Raw genomic sequence first — 10,003 nt, forward strand, 5'->3', positions numbered from 1 at the left:
CCACCCTCAGCCTGCCGGGCCAGAACCCATCGCCCCTGCAGAGCCCCCATCTCCTCGTTGTGGTCTGCAATGCTTGGATAGAGGGGGGGGGGGGGCATGTGAGCAGTGTACCTTCCTCCTGCCCTCCTCCTCCTCCTCTAGCTTGGCATTGCTGCCCACCTCGCTCAGGATGGGGCTCTGCAGGGGCGATGGGTTCTGGCCCGGCAGGCTGAGGGTGGACATCTGGAAGGAGGGAGACAGGCAGAGGGGACCCTTGGAGCTGAAGGGGGAGGCCTGGGGGCTGTCCACGGCTGAATCTGTGGCAGAGGGAAAAGTGACATGGAATAAAATTAGATTTTAAATCATTTAAGTCTAATAAATATCCTTTAATTAAACTACAGTGCGAGGAAGTTGGGGGAAGTAAAATGTGAGCTTTAGAAATAGGTTGAAGTCAAATCCTTAACTTCATCTTCACCTAACCTGGTTTCCTCTCCGAAAGAAAAAACACCGCCCGAGTGTTGCACGTCTCAACAAAAGCAAGCCGAACGCCTCATCACACGCGTCGGGCCCACAAACGTAAAGGGGAGACGGCGGAGCAGACCAAATTAAGTAATGGTTCCCACATCTCCCCCCCCCCCACCATTGTTTTCAGAGCCCTCAACAACAAAATGATTCATAGCCAACTTATACGAGCTCCGTCTCAACAGAACTCCTGCTTTTGTTCTGCCTCAAATTAGGAGACAAGACCCGCAGATGAAACGCTGGGCTACACAGATCACCACAGCTGTTCTTCCACTTCTAATGGAGAGAGAGAGAAAAAAAAGGAGGGGGGAAGGCCTAAAAGGAAAAAAAAACACTACTCGACCCGGAAATAATTGCTCACGCAAAGACTTATCAGGAATGTGGCTTGTCTGGAGGGCAAACGGTCGTTTATGGTTTATCCGACAGGGAACGACACGAGAGGGGAAGAGAAGGAAGGTCGGACTCTGCAGTCGGACGACGAGTTTGCTGTGAAATGACTTCACAAAGCCTGTCCAAACACACACACACAGACACACACACACACACCGAGCTGGAATTAAGTTGAGGAATCTTTGTGTACGAGTGCAACCCAACCCCCGACAGCAGACAAGTGTGTTGCCTCAAATTTAACAATGCGACGTGTGTTTACTTGTTGCACGTAGGTGTCTTTTTTTCCTAACGTAACAATGAAGAGTGTTCCGTATTAATAGGAGGATGAAAAAAAGAAACGGACCGAAGGCTTTTAAAGAATTCTATGTAGGATCCAAAGTTGATCCTGGGGAGTTTCATTCAGGTTTTTTTTTTTATTATTCAGAAAATGATGAGGCTGAAACAGCTCACCTTTACACAATATCTCCAGTCTGTTGTCTTTGTATAAACCCCCCCAAAAAAATCGTATATACATATCAACAATGCCGTTTTCAGATTTGGGACTCAGAAGACGAGGGCAAGATAAACTTCTCCCGTCATGATCTGAACGTGTAACACTACTGGAGTTTCTGTTAAAGTTTGTGTGTTTTTTAAATGTCGGTCTGCGTCTGAAAAAAAAAAAAAAAAAAGAAGAATTTTAAGTCTGACATTCATGGTACCCAAAAGTGATGACTTTATTCTTGAGTAAAAACATACACACATGAAGTACAGGTTGTTTATAATAAGTCAATATACATGTTTCAGGGTTACGTGTTGATTACTTGGTACCTAAGTGCAGTTAAGCGAAGCTGGTTATGGTCATTGGTTGGATCTTTAGTCGAGATGTGGGGAGAATCACAAAAATAAAAAAGAAAGGCCACCAGGACAAAACCCTCCATCAGACCGACCAGCTCCACACGCTCTCATAGTTTAGTGATGGCACATGAAACGACAATGGCTGCTTGCCATCCTTCAAAATGACAATGAGAACTGCTGAGTATGTAACTATTGCCTAAAAGAGCAAAACTGCCCCTTTCCCACATGGATGTTCACCGAAAACATCCCGACGCTAATAGAGAGTAACCCGGAACGCACACCTGAGATACGCGTGAAAGGCATGTTGGGTGAAAGAAGAGAAAGTAAGTGCTTAAAGGCACGGCGGTGCGAGACACACAAAAAGACTAACATGTATAGAAAATAGCAAACTCTGCAAAAGCCAAGTGGAGTCTGTCTTCGGACAGATTCAAGTGGGCTCAGACAAAAAAAAACAAAAAAAAACATTGCACTTTGCAAGTCAAGACTTTCTTGAGGAGGAAATGACATCAGTGAATGTAAAAAATACGACCGATTAGTTAGATATCAACACAGTATTAGCTTGTAGTGCTGACTTTAAGACGGACTTGTCGAGACCAGACGGCACACGCATGTTTTTGAGGCCTAAAAAAGAAGCTCTGTGCATGCTAGTGTGTTAGCAACGTACCGTGTTACAGCTATCGACTGCTCCTATGCCAATACTTGAACATGAAAAAAAATAATACCAGCTGATATAAAAGCACTGAGATATGAATCGTTATTGTTACTGTGCAAAAAGACCTGCCACGATTAACAGCAAACCGCCTCGTTGGTACCCTGAAGACAGCTAAAGCCAAAAGATGCTGAAGGGCCACGTGCCAGAAAAGAGACAAACATCAACCTCTAGTCGTGAAATTACCTTTTCCTACTTTACCCAAAGGGTGTCCTTGATTTCTAATAGTTTCAAATGTTGATAAGACCTTCTCAGCTTTAGTAAGGAGGAAGTATCAGACACTATAATGCATGGTTTACTTACTGTGTGCTACAGAAGCACAAAGCCTTACATGCATACATGTGAGAGGATACATTCATTCAGCAGAAAGTGGTCTCAACAGTGTAGTTTACTGGCTCACTAGTACACTGCTTACATTCTTTAACTAAGCTCAGCATGAAGCCAAAACACTCCGGTGTGTCTATCTATTTCTATCCTTCAGACGTAGTGGGCCTACAGGACACCCACTACGTTCATGCTGTGGACCGGTGTGATGTGAAGAACAGCCAGCAGATGTCAGTGAGGCGCACAAGTGAGGATCACTGAACCTGGACGACTATGTTGTCTTCTTTACCCTGAGATTAGAGACTGCATTAAGGATTTTCCGCTATATCGGTTTCATTAAATTGAAACTATTAAGGTGGATGCAGAATATTATTCTGACATCCTGAGTTAAATTCCTATGTTTTTAGCAAAAGGGAGGCAAAACTAACAAGACATTCCGACGCTCATGTGTACTTTAGTGTTTTAAAAAAGGACTGGAAAACATGTAATAAAAAAGATACAAAGCTTCCAAAGTAAAAGCACAAAAAAGTTTGGGATTCACCCAAAATGCATGATCGACATCTGCTCTGAACGGGCTGAATGTTGCGGATAAGACAAAGAAGGCTGATATATATACTACAGACTGACCGTGGCAGGGCTACGGCAGGTCAAATTATTGATCAAAACTTAAAAGCAATAAGTGCTGCTGCAAACCAACATATGGAACAGTTGATGTTTCCCGCCACTCATCAGCACGGAGAGCTAAAAATGAAAGCGTGACCACAGCGGGCGGACGGAAATCCCTCCACGTTTAAACACAAAGACAGCCGGACAGGTTCACGTGGTGCAACCGTCTGTGTCTTACGATTATTAAAGGTTGCCGAGACCGTATTATCAAAGAGTGCTTAAAGTTATTCATCATTAAGTGCTGGAACAACACGGGATTCTACATTTTAATATGAGGGGATCCGGACGGGTCAGCGAGTGCCTGCAGGTTGTGGTACTGCCGGAGGAAACCCTCTATCCCGCCGCTGCCCAACAGCAGATTACTGTGAAACAGTTTCTGCTCGGGGGGGAGGACGCTGTCGGAGCCCCAGTCGGAGTCCGTGTCCGAGCTTCCGTTCCCGGAGCCCTCGGTAGCCGTGGGCGGGTAGCTGAGCTGCTCGAACTGCTCCACCAGGTCACTGAACTGTGCGGCGGAGCTGCTCTCCGACCGCACCGAGTACGCCGGGAAGTTGACCATGGAGCTGGCCTCCGACTGGATGTCGGAGCCCGGCAGGCAGAGCGAGGACGAGTCGCCGCCTCCGTATCCCGCCGACATGGACTCGCCTGCCGAGATGAGCCCCAGGTTGCTGCACTCGGAGCGGCTATTGACCAACGAGCTGGTCTCGGAGTGGCCTTCGAAGTTGTCGGGGAAAAGGTGTCTGTTCTCAAACAGGTCCTCGATGCCCACGCTGGACAGCGCGTTTCCGCTGTGGTAGGAATCCTCCGCGTAATTGAACCGATCTTCCTCGAGCCCGAAAGAGTAGGCCTCGGCCCCGCCGCCGTAAAAGGAGATCTCGGTGGGATCGTCATCTATGAACTCCTCGGTGACGTGCAGCGGCGAGATGGACATTGAGAGCGCGTGATTCTGTGTGGCACGCAAAAGCTTCGCTTCGAACGCCTCGGGCGTAAGGACCCCCTTCCTCTTCCCCCCACCCCCTCCCACCGAGGACCCCATGCCCCTTCGCCTGCCGCGCTCATTATCCTCATTGCCATTTTTGGAGGGCTGCAATTGGGAAGTGCCACCCTCTACACACACAAACAAGGGGCTGCAGTGTCCTGCTGCCTGATTTCTAGGGGCACCTTGAAAAGCGTAGTGAGACGGAGACGCGGCCTTGACAGGTTCTTCCTTCGGAGGACTCGGGGGTCTGGTGGCCTGCAGCTGCTGCTGCTGGGGAGGCGCTGGAGACCGGCTCGGTGTGGGCAAAGGCCGTGGCTGGAGCTCTGCTCGCGGGAGGACGCTGGAGATGTGCGCCGGGTGGAAGGACACGGTGGCGGAGGAGGGGGAGCCTGGGGCACCGAGACTGTCGTTGAACAACAAGCTCTGTACACAAGGAAAAAACAGAGTGGGGGGAGGAAGAAAAAGAAAAAAAAGAGAGGAGAAATTAATAAATGAAATTGTATTCGTTTACTCATTAACGTTTTTGGTCCATTTGTAGTGCCACTGACCTGTTTTGGCACATCTGTGGTGAAGGAGCGAGCAGACATCTGGATTTTACTGTTCCTCCTGAACGAGAAACAATTCAATGAATCATTTATACGAACGCAGCGTGGAAAACATTTCTCAGTCGATACTCGGGAAGACAGCGCATCTTTCTGATAAACAGCGTGAAGACTTTGTATGAAAACACTCACCTCTGGTATGGAGTTCTCTTCGCACTGTTTTGCCTGACGTAGTCCACGAGTTGCTTCTGAGTCCGTCCACTGACAAGAGAGAGTTCTGAATTAAAAAAAAAACACCTTATGGGATACGTGCCTTTGTCTATTGTCCGTATGTGGTACCTGTATCTGAAGGAAGAGCCTCTGGTGAAGAGGATGGCTTTGGATTTGGGCAGGGGTTGGTCGAACATGCGGAAAAACGAGTGGTACTCCACGCAGATCTTCCAGAAGATTTTACACTGGTCTCGACTGGCCATCAGGAACTCCAGTGTGTCCTGATGGGGCCCCTGAAAACACACAGAGAAAGACAATTAAAACCACACAGTATATTGGTCCCTTTTACGGTGGATGTGGAGACTTACGGATAAAACAACGCCCGACATTGGCATTTTCTGAATCAAGACACCTGATACGTACGTGAACCTCTGGGTAGAGCTTGATCAGGAACCTCTTTCTCTTGAAGCTCAGTTTGCGAATCTTGGACCAATTGAAGGTGTTTATTTTGGTGTTGCCCTGGGAGAAATGTTGGAGGAAAGAAATAAAGTTTAGCGACATTGTTAGGGCCCGAGGGTCACGTCCACGAAACACAGCTGGCGTGAGAGCGGCGGTCACCTGGAAAACCTGAAGGCCCATGTGAGCGACGGCGAGGTTGATCTTGGAGCCTTCCCGGTCGGCCGCTGGGTGGAAGCGGACGCCGTACATCTCCAGTTTACGGGCAATTTCCAGGATTTGGAAATCTGATTCAGCTGGAGTCTGGCCCCTGGAGTGGACAAAATGTAGGAGAAAAAAAACATCAACACTTGTGGGTAAGAACAGTTCCTCCTTGGGCCTCTATAAGGCTCCATTAGACCAAATTATACAGAACAATGAAATTACCCATTGTGATTTAGCAGAAAACCCCCATTTACCAAAATAACTACACAAACACAAATTTTCTCAGTGCAGTGAACAAATTGATGATTGGCCTTCAGCTCTTTAAAAAAAAAAAAAAAAAAAAAAAAAGGGACTGGTAATATTTCACCACATTTGTTACAACAAAAATATATCAGCCCTCTATCAAACAACCGTTCTGTCAATAGGCAGATACTGTGTGTTTGGGTTTTCTCTAGAATAACTAACAGACATTGCCAGCAGCTCATAATTAGTTAAAACAATCATTTCTCTGAGCCCGGTATTTTCCAGGAGCACATTTAGATGATGGATTTTGTTGAAGGCGCCATCAATACTGAAAGATTTTGTTTGATTCTCCGTTGAATACACGATGCCAGAAGCTCACTGAAACTGCACTCTTTCTCAAACTGAAAAGGTTAATGATCACAATCAATGAGGCTTCAGCAGTGTCTTTGATTTCAAACACAGTTGTTGCATCGTGACTCGTTTGCAGCGCAGTGTGTCCTTAAATCCCTCACAATTTCCAGGATTTATTTAAAACCATGGGATTACAACCAAACAGCATGCTAGGGAGACCTATCCATCCAATCATCACCACATTCTAATTTTGTTCATCTGCTAAGCACTGTAAATCTCCTTAGGGCCCTCCCCTGCCCCACTGGCCTTATGGCTAATAGAGCAGGCCAGAGCAGGGGATTAGGTCGAGGGAACTCGCCGCTTGTGCTTCCAGGGAAGAGATTAGCAGAAGGTCTTTACACGCTGGGCTGAAAGGAGCCCCTATTGGCCGTAGAGTAGCGCTGAGCTAACGAGGAGGCTGGCGGTGGGAAAAGTGCAGCGAGCGGGTTTTGTGAGACTCTGGACTCTTTGAGACGGGGCAAACCCTCTCATTACGGTTGTTTAGCAGGAACGGGGTTTTCTCAGCTCAGTTACCTCATTGCAGTTTGTGTTGTGAAGCCACATTAAAAAAGAGACAACGTGCCACTGTTTACACATTGCAAAACATTGTTTTTCCTGCGATAAATCCTGTGGGATAGGAATTAGAATGGTCGCGAGCGGCGCTGTGTGGTCACGACTCAAAATGTCGGGTTTTATTCAACATTTAGCTGGAAATGTTCAGGAAACAAAGTAGCATTCATTTGTAATTTGTATTTCTTCCACTGCGATCTCAGGGAACAAACCCACGATGTGATGGCGCAGCGAGGTCAAACAGCAACAGTCCTGACAAATCACATTTACTCTCGTTACTCTTAAGAGACTGAAAAAAACAAAACGTATAACCATGCTACAGCACTTTCTATTTAAACTTTCATTTTAAGTCTCATCTGTTAGAGACTAAAAAGAAAACATAGATAGATAGATAGATAGATAGATAGATAGATATTGGACTGTACACACGAGAGTTGAGCAGAAGCAGCCCGTCTGCAGCTGCGACGCAACAATGGGCTGGCACTCAGCTAGTCTATTGTGTGTTAGCGGTGAGACAATGTGCAGAAATAAGTGTGTGCTACTTAGCGGCATCAACACAGCTGCTGAAGCAGCTGTAAGGGGGTTCGCTTTGTCACTGAGGTTCAGGAAAAAACCGATAACTCTTTGGTTTAATTCAAACTGGTTTACTTCCCGACTGAATGTTCAGGATGTTCGTTTCTCGAAAGGAACACCTTTTCCTTTCGAATTCTCGAAAGGAAAAGGTGCTTCACTAATTCCTTTCTTACCTCCTTCAGCGTAGGGTACACCGGACCATCCTTAACGAAAGTAAAAGGAGATAATGCCCACAATGCTTCGGCAGCAACATTTAAAGTGATGCACCATTCGGCGGTCAGCAACGTCTGACGGCGCTGTTTAATTGTGCATTAATAGAAAACATTCTTCTTAGGAGGTGCGATTTGTTTTTGCACAGGACTCGTGGAGGTTGTCACGGTGCTCATTTCCTATGTGTTATAAATAAAGTCGCCTAGCACAAGTCCAGTTCTTGGTTCTCTTAGCAGAAGTCCTCATGAATCCTCCTTCGTGTCTGACCTCGAACCTCATGACATTTTCCAATCGAGGTCAAAGGGAAAGTGGTTAGGAGAAGACGTAGGAGAGATGGGAGTGGAGCGACTTACAGGTGCCTGCGGTGGAGCTCCATGATCCTCTCCTGCACCTTCTCTTGGTACGGCAACAGCTTCGTCGTCTTCAGGAAGTCCCGGTCTGCTGAGTCGTCGTAGTCGCCGATCTCCGCTGTGGTTTGTGGGAGAGCGACACGTCAGCTTTTCTGAGCGAGTCACGGTAAACGTAAACATGAACCGAGGCCCCGTTGGCTTTTATTTTGAGCGTGGGCACAGTCGTTTTATATCAATACCAAAGATGTGACCTTTTTTTTTTACGCCTAGCTAAAACGCAGTTTAATATAACAGTCAAATAAAAGTTAGCAGCTTAAAACGTACACTGGACGAGGTGAGAGGCCAGTAGGGCTCCGGTATTTTCTGTGCAGATCAACCTGGACTCCATCAGATCTCTTTTCATCTGCAGCGAAAATAAGTACCTGTGAAAAAAATAAAAATTAAACAAAAAAGGCTTAGTGTCCATCCAGTAAAATAATATCTCAAAGCAGGCCTTCACAGAATACCTCCTCAAATAAACACATGCATCGACACTACACCGACTGCAGCAAAGCATTCAAAGAATTTCATTAACATTTTCGGGAGGACAAATACGATAATGCTCTGAACACCGTAATCGTGAGCTTCTGAAAAGAAAAGAAAAAAAAAAAAGAAAAAAAAATCACTGTATTTTCTAAAGCTCCTCGACACAGGCACAAGATAAAGGCAATATCCAGAAGGAAATTACAGTCACTGACCTCGTGAACTCCTCCTGCAGCTGACCGGGGTCCGGAGGAAAGAATTTCACCGACAGTCTGAAGAGCGCATTTGCCGGTCCTGCAAAGAAAAACACGAGACTAGATGGTCAGCGCACAGATACACTTTCATTAGGCGGGATTTGAGCTAATGTTTGAGCTCACTTACTCCTGACTTGTCTCGCAATGGGTTTCGTGGGTTCCAGCCAAACCTGAAGAGAAAGAAATAGTAATCATCTTCGCCATAATATGAGAAATGTTTTCTACGAAATGTTAACAGATGGTACCGACCGGACCGTTAATGACATAGTGATTGTAGGTTATGTCAGCATCTAGCTGATAGAATGATGTGTGTGTGTCTTCGCTGCAGAGGCCTGCCTGCCCTGCTCCATCTGGGCCTGATTGAGAGAGGAATGTGCTCGATGCAGACAGACATGTTGCATAACACGGTGGTGCGGAGATGACGCGCTTTTGTAGGCCAAACCCGGAAGTTAGTATCGCACTGCTTCCCTCCACAAAAAGCCAATGGGTTGTTTTTACATTGGATTTTGTATTATTGCGGTAAAATAAGCTCTGTGGCAAACAAGATAATGTTCACAAATGTTTGAAGCGTAAATGCAATCGGCAGAAGTAAAAAGCTAGTGAGGGAACCTGAAGTGCAAAAATGCTGACTCGTTTCCTGGTTTTTAAAAAAGGACTCCTTCCTGGCATCAGCTGATATTGGCCTGAATCTTTTTCTTAGTTTCTAATTACAAAAGGTGTTGATATTCAATGTTACAGTTTAGACTTGTGACATTATCGGCTGAATGCAACCGAGCGACCAGCCGGCACACCCGACGATGGTTTTAAACCAAAAAGCTTAAAACTGCAACAATGCTTCTTTGCGTTCTTTGTTTTTTCAGGACTCACTCTACTCTTACATGTGGCAGAGGAACAATTAAAGAAAAACAGAACTGCCAAAGTAAGATGTAGTTGAACTTTGACCTCAACTGTCATTTCCCTTATTTAGTTAGAGGCACTTAGTCATTTCCATTTGCTGGGCTTTGAATATATTGCTCGACTCTTGCAAACAAATTTTTATATATATATATATAGAGAGAGAGAGAGAGAGAGAGAGAGGT

At 46.0% G+C, this 10,003-nt stretch overlaps 1 protein-coding gene across 2 annotated transcripts in view; it reads right to left on the reverse strand.

Moving 5' to 3' along the window:
• Positions 1–10,003, reverse strand: part of farp2 (FERM, RhoGEF and pleckstrin domain protein 2) — a 26,711-nt gene that overhangs the window by 8,676 nt on the left and 8,032 nt on the right. Inside the window, exons 4-14 of one of the 2 annotated variants that reach the window (XM_031872956.1) lie at positions 9,052–9,094; positions 8,886–8,964; positions 8,473–8,570; positions 8,152–8,266; positions 5,771–5,918; positions 5,576–5,671; positions 5,282–5,445; positions 5,135–5,203; positions 4,949–5,006; positions 4,583–4,823; positions 160–296 (exon numbers count right to left, since the gene is read on the reverse strand). In XM_031872956.1, coding sequence (XP_031728816.1) covers positions 160–296; positions 4,583–4,823; positions 4,949–5,006; positions 5,135–5,203; positions 5,282–5,445; positions 5,576–5,671; positions 5,771–5,918; positions 8,152–8,266; positions 8,473–8,570; positions 8,886–8,964; positions 9,052–9,094 — 1,248 coding nt within the window. Of the gene's footprint in view, positions 1–111; positions 297–4,582; positions 4,824–4,948; positions 5,007–5,134; positions 5,204–5,281; positions 5,446–5,575; positions 5,672–5,770; positions 5,919–8,151; positions 8,267–8,472; positions 8,571–8,885; positions 8,965–9,051; positions 9,095–10,003 lie in introns of both variants that reach the window. The other variant, XM_031872955.1, reaches the window with a different exon arrangement.

The sequence above is a fragment of the Anarrhichthys ocellatus genome, unplaced genomic scaffold (assembly GCF_004355925.1).
Source record: "Anarrhichthys ocellatus isolate YVR2014 unplaced genomic scaffold, GSC_Weel_1.0 scaffold67, whole genome shotgun sequence".
Taxonomy (NCBI): Eukaryota; Metazoa; Chordata; class Actinopteri; order Perciformes; family Anarhichadidae; genus Anarrhichthys; species Anarrhichthys ocellatus.